Source organism: Corvus cornix, chromosome 1 (genome assembly GCF_000738735.6).
Source record: "Corvus cornix cornix isolate S_Up_H32 chromosome 1, ASM73873v5, whole genome shotgun sequence".
Taxonomy (NCBI): Eukaryota; Metazoa; Chordata; class Aves; order Passeriformes; family Corvidae; genus Corvus; species Corvus cornix.
The window spans coordinates 117,504,826-117,521,850 of NC_046332.1; the positions used below are offsets into that span (position 1 = coordinate 117,504,826).

The 17,025-nt window shown below is 55.4% G+C and overlaps 1 protein-coding gene across 8 annotated transcripts in view; it reads right to left on the reverse strand.

Annotated features, from left to right (window-relative positions):
- Nucleotides 1-17,025, reverse strand: part of STIM1 (stromal interaction molecule 1) — a 69,489-nt gene that overhangs the window by 22,086 nt on the left and 30,378 nt on the right. For all 8 annotated transcript variants that reach the window (XM_039554073.1, XM_039554050.1, XM_039554066.1 and 5 more), the window contains 5 exons: nucleotides 15,447-15,561; nucleotides 12,298-12,409; nucleotides 10,829-10,944; nucleotides 4,656-4,833; nucleotides 1,601-1,778 (listed from right to left, as the gene is read on the reverse strand). In XM_039554073.1, the coding sequence (XP_039410007.1) occupies nucleotides 1,601-1,778; nucleotides 4,656-4,833; nucleotides 10,829-10,944; nucleotides 12,298-12,409; nucleotides 15,447-15,561 (699 nt within the window). The remainder of the gene's footprint in view (nucleotides 1-1,600; nucleotides 1,779-4,655; nucleotides 4,834-10,828; nucleotides 10,945-12,297; nucleotides 12,410-15,446; nucleotides 15,562-17,025) is intronic.

The window sequence follows — 17,025 nt, forward strand, 5'->3', positions numbered from 1 at the left end:
GAGAAGAGCACTCCTGGGAACGGGCACCATGGGGCTGGGGGCTGCTGCTGCTCCAGGCAGGAGGGGAATTTGCTGTTTGCACCCCTGCACTGCCCCGGGGCTCCCAGGACACTTGGTCCTGCCTTGCCAGGGGAAACCCTGGATTCCTGCCTTATTTTCTTCCCGGTCCTCCATGGTGGCAGCAAAGACTGGACACAGCTGGGAGGATACACCCATGGCCTTGGGACATCCAAGGAACGTGCCCAGCTCATGCAGTTCTGGCTCCCAGTTTGAGTTTAAACTGACCTGTAACTTAGAGTCAGGTGACAATGGTCCCTCAGGTGAGACAGGAAGCAGCTACTGGAATTGAGGGTTTGGACTTTCTTGTAGGTGTGGGGAGGTTAAGGTTGGACAATGGGGAAATTTCTTTATGGAAAGGGTTGTCCAGCCCTGGCACAGGCTGCCCAGGGCAATGCTGGAGTTACATCCCTGGAGGGATTTAACAGGATGTGGCAACTGGGGACACGGTCAGTGGTGGCCTTGGCAGTGCTGGGGATGGCTGGACTTGACAGTCTCAGAGGGCTTTCCCAGCCCAACCTTTACACACCCCTCTGATCCACGAGAAAACATGGGAAGCACAACTGAACTCATGCTAAATCTGTCCTAAAACCATGAATACAAACAAAGACAGACTGTATGGCTTGGAGAGGGAGTCAGAAATCCCAGAGTGTGCAGCTCCAGGGCAAGTCCAACCCCTCTGCTCCTGCTGGGACCTCACAAGGTGCCAGCACCTGCCCTGTCTGGCAACAGCGACTGGGACGTGTAATGGACACCATGGAAAAGAGACTTGGGGCTTCTCCTCCACCAAGGGCAGTGGGAAAGCAAAGGCAGAAGAGCAGCAGCATCAGCGGGTTCAGGGGTGGTGAAGAGCAGTGAGGACTGGTGTTCCTCGGGAGCCAGGGCTGGCACCGGCGCTGGGAAATGTCTTTGTTGGTGACACAGACACCGGGATCGGGGGCAGCCCTACACGTTTGCCATGGACACGGAGCTGGGTGCTGTGGTCACACGCTGGAGGAAGGGATGGGGCATCCAGAGGCACCTGGACAGGCTGGAGAGGTGGCACCGTGCCAGCCTCATGAAGCTCAGCAGGGCCAAGGGCAAGGTCCTGCGCCTGGCTCAGGGCAATCCCAGCACAAACAGAGGCTGGGGAGGATGGATTGGGAGCAGCCCTGGGGGGAAGGAGCTGGGGATTGGTGGGGAGAAGCTCCCCAGGCCCTGGCCATGAGCACTGGGACCTTAAATCCCCGTGCCCTGGGCTGATCCCCCAGTGCGGGCAGCAGGAAAGGGATTGGGATTGTGTCCCTGTGCCCCTGTGCTCAGGTGAGAGCAGAGCAGCTGGGGCTGCCCCTGGATCCCTGGCAGTGCCCAAGGCCAGGCTGGACATTGGGGCTTGGAGCAGCCTGGGACAGTGGGAGGTGTCCCTGCCATGGCAGGGGTGGCACTGGGTGGGCTTTGAGGTCCCTCCCAACGCAGACATCCAGTGTTCCCGTGGTTTCCCAGAGGGATGGAGCAGCGCTGCCCTCAGTCTCTGTGGAGGTGCATCCCCCAGGCGAGCCCTTACCTGCTCCAGCTCCTGCTCCGCGTATTTCTGCCGGCTGAGCTCGTTCTCGGTGCCCTCGCGGAGCTCCCGCAGCCTGTGTGCCTCCTGCTTGGCAATGCTGATCTCGTCCTGCAGCTTCTTCTCCAGGTGCACCTTCTCCACCTCCACAGAGCGGTGCTCCTCCTGCGCCTTCTGCAGCCTGCAGCACACAGAGAGCCAGAGCCAGTGCCGGGCCGGCTCCCCGGACACCACAGGGAGCCCGGGCACCTGGGTGCCCACCACGGCCCAACCCTGCTCCTGCCTGTCCGTGGGGACACCAGGGAGAAAGTTCACCTGGCCAGGAAGAAAGGAAACTATCAACTGCTCAGGGTCAGCTCTATTCATTCACCGAATACTCATGATGCATTTTCTTCATTTTCCGAAACACATCTAGATTTCCTCTAATGAGCCTCAAATTAAGCTGAATTTTTGGGGTTTTCACCAAAGTGAAGACTTTGATAAAACAAAGCAGGGGAAGATCTGCCAGAGCACATCAGACCACCCAGACAGGATGGCTCCATGTTCCCTCCCCAAAATCCTGCAAATTCAGACATGTCTTAATCTTGCCTGGATGTTCCTATTTTTCCTCATGACAGAATTAAATCAGTAGGAATATATGGCAACAACTGAGAAATGGTGGCAACAACGAAACCCTGGATCTCCATGGATCTGTGGGATCTTACATGAGGAGCTGACCTGCACTGAGGCTCCCAGCAAGGCCCCTGCTGCACGTGGGTTGGGGCAATGCCTGAGTCACCGACTCTTCCAGGTCAGAAGAGACCACTCCCAGCATCAGGAACCAGCAGGTGAGACCACCCCTGCCATGGCAGGGACACCTCCCACTGTCCCAGGCTGCTCCAAGCCCCAATGTCCAGCCTGGCCTGGGACACTGCCAGGGATCCAGGGGCAGCCACAGCTGCTCTGGGCAACCCGGGGGCTTCCACACAATCAGCTCTTCCATACAACCCATACATCTCCAAAACAGAGCTGCCCACTCCTTTCAGGCATCAGTAGGATGTGCCAAGACTTGATGATCTTGATGAGTCACTTAATGGACTGGAAAGTGTCACTGCTGAAGGATGTTCTCAAAGGTGCTTTGAAGATGAATAAAAGCTGGGGTTTTGTATGAACATTCCTAACTCCTCGGGAGCGTGGTCTGAGCTGCTCAGCAAATTCCAGCAGCAGTGGCACTGGAGAGGCATCCCGTGCCTTCCAGAGGTCTGTTCAGCACTGAGCTTCACCCAGCCAGCACAGCAGGGTCCATCAAGCTCTGGAAAAGAAGTCTCTGAGCAGAACTTCAGCACAGCTTCTCCACAAGTCCGGGAGCACTGGGGCTGTCCGGAGGTTCTGCTGTTCCCACGGCAGCTGAGGAGCCCAGCTGAACCCCGCTGGGGAAGCATGAGGAAGGGAAGGAGTATTTCCCCTCAAGAGGCCTCTCAAGGTCCCCAGTTCCCCTCACAGTCCTTGAGCTCCTGCTCGGTGCCCTGTGTGGAGGACGGGCCCTCCTGAGCTGCTCCGGCTTAAGGCTGTGCCGAGCACAAGCGGTTTTGTGTTTCTTCCTGAGGGGCTTTAGAGCATTAGTTGAACTTCCCAGGAACATCCACTTGTTTACGTGGCTCTGCCCTCGGCAGCAGGGCCAAGGTCACTCCCCACAGGCACATTCCCAGTTCAGAGCTCAGAGGTGAGCCCAGCCGAGCCCTCCTGCCCCAGACACTGCTGCTCCAGGGGATGGACACAGAGAAGGGATTCCTGCCTCCTCCAGATGCAGAAAAAATAAATCAAACTTTCATTGGGAGTATTTCCAAGCTGTAACAAAACTCCACGAGGCTATGTGGAGCCAGCTGTGGATTGCAGCTGGCAGAGGGGAGTGGACTTTGTGCCAGGGGAACGTGCCCAGTGCGGCTCCATCACCTGGGAGCTCCCTCGGGTGCTCGCTCTCCTCAGACCCCAACTGGTCCCATCCCACTGGGGAACAGGAGGAGCCTTTCCAGCACCACTCAGGGGCAGGATGGATCCCTGAAGGCTGTAACGAGCACGTAGGCAAGGAATGGGGCTGCAGACCTGCGGATACATCGCACAGATCCCCAAAACCTGGCTGCCTGCAGGTCTCCTGACACCCCCGGGACCTGGTGCTTGCACAGGGCACTCACTGCACCCCTGTGATCGGCCAGGACGAGCACCTGGGATTGAACCCTCTGTTCAGAGAAGTCACTGGGAATGCAGCCCCCAGCTCACAGGGCAGCCTAGCTGAGGTTTATCCTCCCAGACTCCACTGAAACCTCACAGAAAATCGTTCTAGCCCCAGACTATCCTGCTCTGTTATTTGCTAAATCTGCCCTTAAAATATTCCATTGCCAGAGCACCCCATGGGTTTGGCATCACCAGGGCTGAAGGCTCTTCCCTGTCCCAGAAGATCCCTGTGTCTAGAGGGTCTCTTGGAGCACGTTCTCCCATCAGTAGCTTTACTGGAACCATTGCAGTAATTCCTGGGAGCAGAGACCCCATTCCCGAGGCTGCCGGATTTGATCCATATGCCAAAAGCCCAGATATTCCTATTTAATACTTCAAAATGATGTATTTTTTTCACTTTCCAAGCAACACTCTTTGATTTAGGTATTGCTTCCCCACACAGTGGCAAGAACTCAAGAGGGGATGTGTAAATCCTCTTATTGCTCTGCTGTTCCAACATCCTTTTTCCCCATCAAAAGCCAAGGTGAAACAACCTTGGATGACAAATTCCACGTGAGCTGGATTGCATGGCAGGAGGTGGGACTGGATGAGTTCTGAGTGCCCTTTGAACCCAAAGCATTCCCTGGCTCTGTGACTGTGAAAGAACACACAGATCTTTACACACGGCCATCCCACGCATCCCTGCAGGAGCCAGGCCCCCACCCCAGCTCCAGAGTCCCTCAGGAAGGGGCTGACTCTGGTGTGAGGCACCAGGACAGCTAAAATAAAGTATTTCCTGAAATCCAAAGGAATAGGGACCATGCAGGAAGAACTGAGTGCTCCAGCTGGATGGACAGTGGAAACCTACCTCTCCTGTAGGTCATGGAGAGACTGCTCAGCCCTGTGGAGACCCTCAAGGTCCTTCATCATCTTCTTCATGTGCTCCTTGGAGTAGCGGTTCTGGATGTAGGCGAACCAGCAGCCGCCCACGCCGATGACGATGGACACCACCAGCATGAAGTCCTTGAGGTGGTTGTGACGGGTCACTGTGAGAGACCAGAGACACTGCTGGATTCAGAGGATCACAATGATTAACCCCAAAGTGCTTTGCCTGCACCACAGTGGGACAGGAGAACTCAGGAGAGTCTTACAAGGAATTGTGGAACAGGATTCACCAAGGGAAAAGTTGAGCTATGTTGACAATTAAAGGGAAAACCAGAAGCTTGAAAACATTTATTCAATTTGGAGACACAACAACAACAACAACAACAAGAAGATGAAATTCCAAGTCTTCCAGCTCCAATTTGCCTGGCAATAAGTGGTACAGGGGCAACTCCACATAGGAACCCCTCCAGAACAGCTGTGATCTCACAGGGCAGCACAGGAAACTAAGAACAAAATAATTACTTGAAAAAACCCTGCTGAGATCACAGAGCTGGGGCAGCTCAAGTGTCCAACTGTCAAGTTGCCAAACTTCCCATGAGAATCACAACTCCATGTGGAAACTCCCTTTTTCAACAGTTAGTTCAAAGAAAGGTGTTGATGCATGTGAGAGGATGAAGGTAATTAAGTGGGGGCTCAAGTGCAAAACAAAACCCAAGATGAGTCAATCAGAATTTTTTTCCTGTAACTCAACCAAGTGTGTGCTGAAAGAGCCACAAATGAAAGAGCAGCTCAGTCCAGAGAGCTGGGACTCAACGATCAGGATGCACTAGTTTTGAACCAAAAACCAGGTGATTCACACCAGATACAGGGAAAAAATACCTGTACTGAGAGGGGGAGGCCCTGGCACAGGGTGCCCAGAGCAGCTGGGGCTGCCCCTGGATCCCTGGCAGTGCCCAAGGCCAGGCTGGACATTGGGGCTGGGAGCAGCCTGGGACAGTGGAACAGGGTGGATTAGACAGGATTTAAGGTCCCTCCCAAGCCAAGCCGTTCTCTGATCACAGCTAAACCACGTCTGCCACACTGGCAGAGCTGGGGGCACACGGGAGGGGACCTGGGAGGTGGAAACTCGAGTTGGAAAGGCAGAGCACAGCCCAGAATGACCTGGCTCGAGGGCTGCCCAGCAGCCCCACACCAGCCGGACACGCGGGGACAGTGATGCTGCTCCTCTGCCCACCATGGAGGGGCATTCCCACAGAGGGAGAGGGCCAGGACCCCTCCCCAAAGGCCCAGGAGACACACAAGCACCATCTCCCCACCACATGTGATCCATCACTCCCTGGAAACGCCCAGTGTAAATTCAACCCTCGGAATTAAACAAGGTGAGCGCTGGCGCCGCTTCCCCTCCCGGATGGATTATCACAACATCCTCTTCCGAGGGAGCAGATCCTGGCAAGTGGCTGCACATCTCTCAGTCTGAATCCTCTCAGCTCCCATTTGGAGAGCAGCGGGGCTGAGAGCTCAGGTGGTTTGTGTTCCACCCTCCCACAGCCACCACAGCTTTGTTCTCCTGCCCCAGCCAGAGCTCAGGCACGTCCAGGAGCTGCCTGGAGCAATCCCCACCAGCCCCACCCTGCCCTGACCCCTCTCCTGCTGCCAGTGCCAGCCGTGCTCAGCTCCAGCACAGCAGCACTTGGACACACCCTTCCTCTTCACCAGCACTTCCAAAGACACGTGGATGAGGAAACTGAAAACTCAGCTTGGATGTGAACGTAGAAGCATGGAATCCCAGACTGGTTTGGGTTGGAAAGGGAGCTCAAAGCCCATCCAGTGCCACCCCTGCCATGGCAGGGACACCTCCGCTGTCCCAGGCTGCTCCAAGCCCCAATGTCCAGCCTGGCCTTGGACACTGCCAGGGATCCAGGGGCAGCCCCAGCTGCTCTGGGCACCCTGTGCCAGGGCCTGCCCACCCTGCCAGGGAACAATTCCTGCCCAATCTCCCATCCAGCCCTGCCCTCTGGCACTGGGAAGCCATTCCCTGTGTCCTGGCACTCCAGAGCAGAGGAGCTCCAGCCCTGGGAGCATCTCCATTTTCCCACCTCCATTGTAAAAGCTTTTTTCTGGTATCTCATCCAAATCAGCTCTCCTGCAGTTCCTTCTCCCTTGTTGAATCATTTCATCTTCTTTCAAACACAAAGCCCAGGCAGAGCTGCAAACCCAACAGGACATCAAGTCCTTCAGTTGAGCAGAACAATCACTGATAAAACCGTGCCTGTTCTCCCTCCTTTCCCCAAAAAAGGAAATAAGAAAGGGAGAGAAGTCAGTTTGCTGTGGTGTACGTGGCTTTTCCTGCAGTCTTTGCAGGTATAACGTGTGCTCAGGTCTGCCTGGTGCTGAGAGCAGCCAAGGCCACACGGGTGCAGGACAGGCTGTGCCAGCCCCACTGCTGGCCAGGGACAAATCCAGAGGGTTGAAATCCCAATAAACTGGACAGGAACAATCTGAGGCTCCGCTGTGGAACGGCCGCAGTGCCATCGGTCTCTGGCCCAGGGCGAGAGGAGCAGCAGGGAAAGAGCTGAAATGACACAAAGTTCTCTCCCAAGGTCAAAGCAGCAAAGCTGCAGCTGCAGAGCCTCCAGCCCTGAGACACCAACATCGGGAGGATGTGGAGCTGCTGGAGAGAGCCCAGAGGAGGCCCCGGAGCTGCTCCAGGGGTGGAGCCCCTCTGGAGCCAGGCTGGCAGAGCTGGGAGTGCTCACCTGGGGAAGAGAAGGCTCCGGGGAGAGCTCAGAGCCCTTGCAGGCCTAAAGGGGCTCCAGGAGAGCTGCAGAGGGACTGGGGACAAGGCATGGAGGGCCAGGAGCCAGGGAATGGCTTCCCAGTGCCAGAGGGCAGGGCTGGATGGGAGATTGGGCAGGAATTGTTCCCTGGGAGGGTGGGCAGGCCCTGGCACAGGGTGCCCAGAGCAGCTGGGGCTGCCCCTGGATCCCTGGCAGTGCCCAAGGCCAGGCTGGACATTGGGGCTTGGAGCAGCCTGGGACAGTGGAAGGTGTCCCTGCCCATGGCAGGGGTGGCACTGGATGGGCTTTAATGCCCTTTCCAACCCAAACCACTCTGGAAAATTCCATGTTTCACCTCAAGTTGTGCTATTTTGTGCCAGATAAATTCCTGAACCACAGGATAGGACCCCAAAGTGACAGACACAGAAGAAGGAATCACCTCACCTTGTTTAGATTACAATTGTATCACGCTCCCTCGCACTTGGATAATTTCAGAGCTGAAGTGGTCAGACCTGTTTGCTGTAGGAAATGGCAGGGCTGGAGCCTGGCAGCAGGAACCAGACCTGGAGGGATGGCAGGAGCCTGCAGATCCACATAGCAACTGGCCATGGAAACTGGCTGAAACCTCTGCCACGAGCCAGACATCCAGCCCTGGAGCGGCAGGTTGGGAAAAGCTTCACCCAGCAGCAGGAACAGCACCATGCCCACCTGCTGTGATCCCCACAGACAGCGGCATGGCTCTGGATTCAGGAGCCTGCAGGAGCACTGAGGCTCCAATCTAGGCTGCTTTGATTCAATGCTTTTATACCTGTGGTGAACAGAGCTTCAAGAGAGGAGACAAACCCTTGAAACTCTGTACCTGGGCACCACATCGCCCTGCCAGCAGCTCAGAGACCCCCCAGAGCCCAGATCCCCCCCAGAGCCCACTTTATCCCCAGAGCCACCTCCCCTGACCACAGGAAAGGAGCTGGAGCAGGAACACATCTGAGACCACCACAACACCACGGTGTAAAAGCAGCCTCTGCACCTCAGAAGGTCACCAAGCACTTCCCGAAGCTGCTGATTGCTGCTGGCTCCTGAAAGGTGTTTTGCAATCCACTCCCGAAGGAACTGGTTTAGATAAACAACCCCTCCCCATGACTGGAGACAAAGCCATGCAGATGACCAGAAACCAGCAAACTTTACCTTCTGAAAAGGGATAAATCTCTCCCTCAGGTGCAGATTTAAAGTGCATTTCCTCTCCTCACATAGCCTGTATATAGTCATAGAATCACAGAATGGTTTGGGTTGGGAGGGACCTTAAAGCTCATCCCATTCCACCTCCTGCTGCGGTCAGGACACCTTTCACTCGCCCAGGCTGCTCCAAGCCCCATCCAGCCTGGCCTGAAAAGCTTCCAGGCACAGAGATCAGAGGGGTGTGAGCAGCCCTCGGCCCGGAGCAGCCTGACCGCCGCGGTTCCCTGCACTCTTTGATCTCCGTGACCCAGGGAGGCTCAGATCCCAGAGCCAAGGGAGCCGCAGGGCAGAACGGAACAGCTCCAGAACAGCCATTAATTCCAGCCAGTACAAGCCATTCACTTTGCCATTTACACAGCACTAAGAACTCCAGAGAAATTCCACCCCCAGCAAGGAGTCGCTGGGCTGGAGCCACTGTTGGAGGAACTCACCCAGGACAGCTCCACCAGCCACCTCCACGGCCACCAACTCACCAAAAAACTTCACTTTTAACATGGGTAACAAATATAAACCAAACTGTGCCTGCACAAAAAGAGGCTTTTCAATAACTGTGAGCAAAAATGGCTGATGGTACAACCCAGGCTTGTGATTCCTTTGCCATGGCTCTGCCAAGCCTCACACTGGGGTTCACACTGTGCAGGCAGTTTTCCCAGGATTGGGTGGGAATGGCTGGAGAGCAGCCCTGGGGAGAAGGACCTGGGGGTGCTGGAGTGGGAGAGGCCAGACATGCCCCAGCCACGAGCACTGGGACTCCGAAATTCCCATGCTGATTCCCCGGGATGGGCAGCAGGAAAGGGGGAATTCTACCCCTCTGTACCCAAAACCCAGGAGAAAGCCATGGCAGAGAGGGAGAGAGCCAAAAGCACCTTTAATAGGGAGCAGACAGGAGCCAGAGGGAACAGATGCAAAGGGAGCACCTGGAGCGTGGAGATAGGCATCAGAGAGCTCGAGATGCTGATAAAGCATCAAAGGAGCCCACGCCTTCATATCAGCCATCCTAAACTCCTTCTGATCCAGCCTGCTGCTCCTTCCCTCCTCCAGAGGTGGGAAATTCACAGCCTGAGTCACCAGCAGAGCCTCAGGACATAAGAGCGGAGCCCCAGGAAAGCCCAGGACACAGTGACAGAGCTCCAGGACACGGTAACAGAGCTCTAGGACAGTGACAGAGCTCCAGAACATGGTGACAGAGCTCCAGGACACAGTGACAGAGCTCCAGAGCTCCAGGACTCAGTGACAGAGCTCCAGGACACAGTGACAGAGCTCCAGGACATGGTAACAGAGCTCCAGGACACAGTGACAGAGCTCCAGAGCTCCAGGACTCAGTGACAGAGCTCCAGGACATGGTGACAGAGCTCCAGGACACGGTTACAGAGCTCCAGGACACAGTGACAGAGCTCCAGAGCTCCAGGACACAGTGACAGAGCTCCAGGACACAGTGACAGAGCTCCAGAGCTCCAGGACTCAGTGACAGAGCTCCAGGACATGGTGACAGAGCTCCAGGACACGGTTACAGAGCTCCAGGACACAGTGACAGAGCTCCAGAGCTCCAGGACACGGTTACAGAGCTCCAGGACACAGTGACAGAGCTCCAGAGCTCCAGGACACAGTGACAGAGCTCCAGGACACAGTGACAGAGCTCCAGAGCTCCAGGACACGGTGACAGAGCTCCAGGACACAGTGACAGAGCTCCAGAGCTCCAGGACACGGTGACAGAGCTCCAGGACTCAGTGACAGAGCTCCAGGACACAGCAGCAGCTTCCCTGGGAGCAGGCAGGATCACTGCCCTCCAGCAGCTCACCCCCCACCCTCAGCACCACAGAAGGCCAGCAGGCTTTACCCTGTGCACACAGGAGATCCCAGCAGGACAGGATGGTGGGTCTGCACCCCTGGGAGCAGCCCTCTGAGATGGGAATGCCAGCCCAGCACGCCTCCAGCCTACAGAGCTGCTCCCATAAGCCCAGAGACAACCTGCTCCTGCTCCAGGGGAACCGTGCTGGGATGAGCTCCCTGGGTGAGGCTGCACTTTGGGTCCTCCAGGCCTGGCTCTGGTGTCCAGAGTGAGCAGACACAGATCCTCATGGCCAAGGCCTTGCTGGCCTTGGGGGTCTTTCCCAACGCTGGCAATGGGAACCTGGGTACTCACACAGGGGAGGCCCGAAGAGCACCGTGTCCAGGGCCTTGAGCTGCAGCTTCTGCCGGTGGCTGCGGTCGGTCATTTTCAGCACTGTCCCCATCATGGTGGCGTTGTTCACTGCCAGCCTGCACAACAGGGGAAAACAACGAGCTGTGGGCACATCCACCAGGACCAGGAACACACCAGGGATTAGGGAGATACGGGAGCAGGGCCTGGCAGCTCCCTGCTACCAGAACAAAGCCCTCACTGTTGTTGTCTCTGAGCCAGGGTGTCTCTAGGACACTTTGCAGCAGCATTTTTAGGACTGGGAGAGAGCAGGAGAAACCAAGGCCAGGCCTAATTCATTAACCTGACAATGAGGGACTGCTTTCCCATCAAAACCCATCTTTTGGTGTCCTACCAATCACTTATAACTATTTTTAAACCAAATCTCCATTGCCTTTACATCCTGTGACACAGACCATGAACCACAGTTCTCCCTTGGAAGAAATGTGGGCACACATTGTGCTGCCTCAAAACCACCCTCATTTTATCCCCAGTAATCCCTCCTTCCCAGTCAGCTTAAAAGCCCCTTTTTCAGTGACAGGAACCTTTATCCAAAGAGCTGCACTGAGATTCTTCAAACCTGTTACAAGTTTAGGCCAACTCCCAGCCAGTGTTTCTCTTACACGGAATCCTGGAATGGTTTTGATGGGAGGGACCTTAAAGCCCATCCAGTGCCACCCCTGCCATGGCAGGGACACCTCCCACTGTCCCAGGCTGCTCCAAGCCCCAATGTCCAGCCTGGCCTTGGGCACTGCCAGGGATCCAGGGGCAGCCCCAGCTGCCTCTGGGCACCCTGTGGTGGCTCTGGGCACTAGGGCCACCCTCCCAAGGAGCAATTCTTTCCCTGTATCTAACCCAATTTCCCCTCTTTTCACTCACAACTGGAGCAGAACAGGAATCAGGCTGGGCACTGCACATGCCAAGGAACTTAAGGTGATGAGAGAAGCTGACCCCTGCCAGGCCCTGGTTCTCTCCCTGAACATGTCCCATAGGAACACTGGGCACTGACCTGGGCACTGCACTGACCCAGGCATGGCACTGACCCTGGCACTGCACTGACCCGGACACGGCACTGACCTGGGCACTGCACTGACCTGGGCACTGCACTGACCTGGGCATGGCACTGACCCTGGCACTGCACTGACCCTGGCACTGCACTGACCCGGACACGGCACTGACCCGGACACGGCACTGACCTGGGCACTGCACTGACCTGGGCACTGCACTGACCCGGACACGGCACTGACCTGGGCACTGCACTGACCTGGGCACTGCACTGACCTGGGCATGGCACTGACCCTGGCACTGCACTGACCTGGGCACTGCACTGACCTGGCACTGCACTGACCTGGGCATGGCACTGACCTGGGCACTGCACTGACCCTGGCACTGCACTGACCCGGACACGGCACTGACCTGGGCACTGCACTGACCTGGGCATGGCGTGGCCGCTCAGCTGCAGCTTCCGGAAGGTCTCCTCGTACTGGGGCAGCTCCACGTAGGAAATGAGCCACTGAACCACCTCATCAACCGTCCAGTTGTACACTGAGGAGAGCACAAACAGCTCGTTAGGGGTACTGAGCCACTGGAACCGTCATCAAACATCAGAGTCACAGGTTTGGGTTGGAAGGGCCCTTAGAGCCCATCCAGTGCCACCCCTGCCATGGCAGGGACACCTCCCACTGTCCCAGGCTGCTCCAAGCCCCAGTGTCCAGCCTGGCCTGGGACACAGCAGATGTTTTTACCGGACAGAGGGGGCTTTGTTACACCTTAATTTATCATCCTCTGTCCCTGCTCAGCTCCAGCCGCTCCTCCCCAGCTCCAGCAAGCCCTGGAGCTGCCCTGGGAATCAGCCAGTGGTGACAGTCCCCTCCCGACACCCCTGTGCCCACAGCCCTGGAGCCGCGCTCCCCGGGCAGCAGCTGGGTGAGGAAAAGGCCCCTTTTGGCCAGCTGTGGGCACGGCTGCAATGCCAGCACCGACTGGGCCCACGAGGATGAGAAACGAGGGCTCCAGGGAGCCCAACGCCTCCCACAGGGAGCTGAGGGACGAGGGATCTGGGAGAGATGAGGGATGTGAGAAAGATGAGGGAGCTGAGGGAGATGAGGGATCCGGGGGACATGAGGGAGCTCAGAGAGATGATTGATCTGATGAAGCTGAGGGAGCTGATGAAGCTGAGAAAGATGAGGGAGTTCACAGAGCTGAGAGGGATGAGGGAGATGGAGCTCAGAGAAAAGAGATGAAAGAGATGAGAGAGCTCAGAGATGGGTTACTTTCCACACGTGACCAGGAACAGCAGCAATGGAAGGGAGGAAAGGCAGTGGCTGGAAAATAAATGCAACAGGCCCAGCTACCCCATCCCTGTGGGATGTCAGTGCCCTTCACAGCTGCTTTTCACACCCACAGCGAGGAGCAGACCTTTCCTACCAGCCTGGTTCCAGCTTCATTACTTCAGTTCAAGCTCCAAAATTAGGCTTCAAATATCCCGGGAAGTGTTCCAGGCCAGGTTGGATGGGGCTTGGAGCAACCTGGGACAGTGGAAGGTTCCCTGCCGGGCAGGGGATGTGACTGGATGGGCTTTAAGGTTCCTCTCATCCCAAACTCTCCATGATTCCATGACATCAGACCACCCTTTAGAAACCAGTAACTCATTCTATCAGCCAGATCTACAAGATGATGAAAGGGAAAACAAGAGCAGGAGCTAAATCCAGCACTGGGACACCCACTGTGCCACGGCAGCTCTGCCAGAGACGTGGCAGGTCCTGCATGTGCCAGAGGCAGGGCCAGAGCCAAGGCAGCTCAGTAATTAAGGCGCCTGGGGAGTATCAAGAGATGTTCTCCTCCATCCCTTAATGATTTCTACCCTTTCCCAGCTGACATTAAGATACATGCCAGGCAAAGCCATCTGTAAACAGCCCTGTAATGAGATAAATATTTCTTACACAAGGCGTTCCTTGGACACAGGACACAGAGGAACTCGTTAAGAGTCATGGAATCACAGGATCCTGGAGGCTGGAAAAGCCCTCTGAGCCCAGCAAGTCCAACCATCCCCAGCACTGCCAGGGCCACCACTGACCATGTCACCAAGTGCCACATCCACAGGGCTGTGAAATCTCCCTGGGATGTGCTTCCATCCCTGTCCTGGGAAATTGTGCCACTCCTAAGTGACTTGGACGAGAATTTTCAACACATCCCTGTCCAACTCCATGGGAGAGAGAGTCTGGTCTGGGACACACAGCTCTGGAATCATCACACAGAGTATCACAGGCTGCTTGGGATTGGGAGGGACCTTAAAGCCCACCCAGTGCCACCCCTGCCATGGCAGGGACACCTCCCACTGTCCCAGGCTGCTCCAAGCCCCAATGTCCAGCCTGGCCTTGGGCACTGCCAGGGATCCAGGGGCAGCCCCAGCTGCTCTGGGCACCCTGTGCCAGGGCCTGCCCACCCTCCCAGGGAACAATTCCTGCCCAATCTCCCATCCAGCCCTGCCCTCTGGCACTGGGAAGCCATTCCCTGGCTCCTGGCCCTCCAGCCCTTGTCCCCAGTCCCTCTGCAGCTCTCCTGGAGCCCCTTTAGGCCCTGCAAGGGGCTCTGAGCTCTCCCTGGAGCTCCTCCTCTTCTCATGCACAGCCCCGTTGTGTTTTCAATCCACCCTGCAAAGGCTGCACCTCAGTGTCCATTGAGTCCCCCTGAGAATGGGAGGGATTGCTGCACTCCCTACAGCTGGATCCACAGAGCTCTGGAAACACAGAGCACATCCCACCCAGAGCAATTAAAGGGCTAAGACAGAAAAATCAAACACAAACAGGACACAAACAAGAAACTGAAACTGATGAACTGATTAGAAGACTGAAACCCAGTATTTCAAGGAATGGACATTGACAGAACTCTTTTAGAGATGAGAGCATTGAAAAAAAAAAGGATTAAATTCTGTGGAATTCTGTGTGACAGCACTGGGGAAGCACTTGCCAACCTTCAAAGTTTGTTCCAAGATTCCCAGGAAGTTTCTCACCAGAGGCTGAACTCCCACCACGTCCCTGGGTGCTGGGATGAGTAACAGCATTTTGGAACAGCCTAAAGTTATTTCTGCATGGACTGTAGTTACGACACTCCCTGGATTTTATCCTCCCTTCTTTTCACTGTGTGAAGGAGCTTTTCAGGTTCAGAAAGTTTCTCCTCAGGAAACACAATCTGCAGGAAAGCTCCCATGCAGCTCTACTGAATATTTAGGATGTTAGCATCCCATTAAAATTCCATCTGACACTGGGTGCTCAAAGGAGAACCTGGAACTGGGCAGATTTGGCTCTGTTGAACACACACGTCTAGGGCAGAGGAACAAAACAATCCCTGATACTTTGGTGGCCACGCTCAGGTGCAGCACTGACAGTTTGGAAGCACAACCCCGAGGAAATCCTGGAAACCCACACCTGACAAAGGGAGCTGGAAGAGTACAAGGACTGGTACAAGGCAGGAAAAGCAGCACATTCCTCCTGAGAGCTGCACACTCTGCCCAGGGCAGCAGAAATCCAAACTCTTTGGCACTCTTGGGAAAGGATTTCTTGGCTTTTTGCCCTTTTTTTACCTTCAGATGTTTTCCAGGCCTTCCAGAGATCCTCCACACTGATGAGTTTGTCTTCTCCATGGAACGTGCTGTGCTTGACTGCGGGGTCATGGTAATTCAAGTCTTCCCTCAAGAACTAGGAGAGGAATTAACAGCAGGATTAGGCTTTGGCTCATCTTCCAGGGACATGAGGAGCACTAAAAAAAATTCTGAATAGTAATAATTTTGATGGGAAAGTCCTAATAAATCTGAATAAATAAAAAAAATTATTTATTATTATTTCTTAAAAAATAAATATAAAGGATATATTCGATATATAAGATACACACATCTGTATTTTATATAGATATAAGTATATTCCCTGCTGTAGCCCTGAATATTTCTGTTCCTGGGAAGACTAGCCAGGAAATACTCAGTAAGTAAATATGTTAAATTCATTTCAATACAAGGAAGGGATAATTAATTAGAACCCTGGGACTTGGGATTCCAGACTTTTCTTTGAATTATAGTATCACCAAAAATTCACCTAAATGGCACAAAGGAGCCAGCTTTATGTCAATGGAGTAAGAACCCAAAAATCATTATTGGATTTGAGCTGCACCTTCAAATCCAAGCTGGAACAAATGCCACAGGCAGGAGGGGAGGCAGTTCCACTGCAAAATATAGATAAATATCTGTATCACAGCTCAGTGGGTGCCCAGAGCAGCTGGGGCTGCCCCTGGATCCCTGGCAGTGGCCAAGGCCAGGCTGGACATTGGGGCTTGGAGCAGCCTGGGACAGTGGGAGGTGTCCCTGCCATGGCAGGGGTGGCACTGGATGGGCTTTGAGGTCCCTCCCCATCCCAAACCAGTCTGTGAAATCCCCCAGCAGACTCACATTCCAGTGCCCAACAGGGGGAACCAAAGGGTGATTCCCCATTCCCGCCCCTCAGGACACGATCCCCACGCAGGCAGCTTCATCCCGGGCTCCTCCACGTGCACCAGGATTATATCCACACCCAATGAACCTCTCTGGATCTGGACACGGTGCTTTAACATCAGACAGGGCAGGACAAAGATCTGGGCAGCTTTGAATTCCAGGCTCCCTGTAAATCCACCGCAAGTGCTGCCGAGGCCACCAAAGGTCCCGGCAGCTCCAGCTGGGGCTCCCTGCTCTGCTGCCCAAAAGCTGCCACGGCTCTTCCCGCCCGGGAAAAACAGGGAAGATGGGAGAATTTGGGAGACTTGTGGTTTCAGCAGGTGACTCAGGGCTCCAGCTGTGCCAGTCCCTGGCCGAGAGGCGATGTTGACCCCTGGTGGGTGACGCCGTGACCCAGCGGGAACGCGGCAATGTCACCGATGGCACCGGCCCTGCTCCAGCTCCGGCCCGCAGCAGGATCAGCTGCTGCTCTGTATATTTAGCTCGGGGAGCACAGAAAGGAAAAGTGATCCCTCTGCTTCCCCTGAGCTCCCCATCGCCACAACAAACGCCAAGGACTCGGCAGAGGGGACGGAGCTGGGCTGGGGGGACGTCCCAAAAAACGAGCAGGGAAAGGATGCGGGATAGGGCTGTGGGAGCTGGGCTGTGCCCACCAAAGCCCAAAGAGACCTTGAAGCAGATT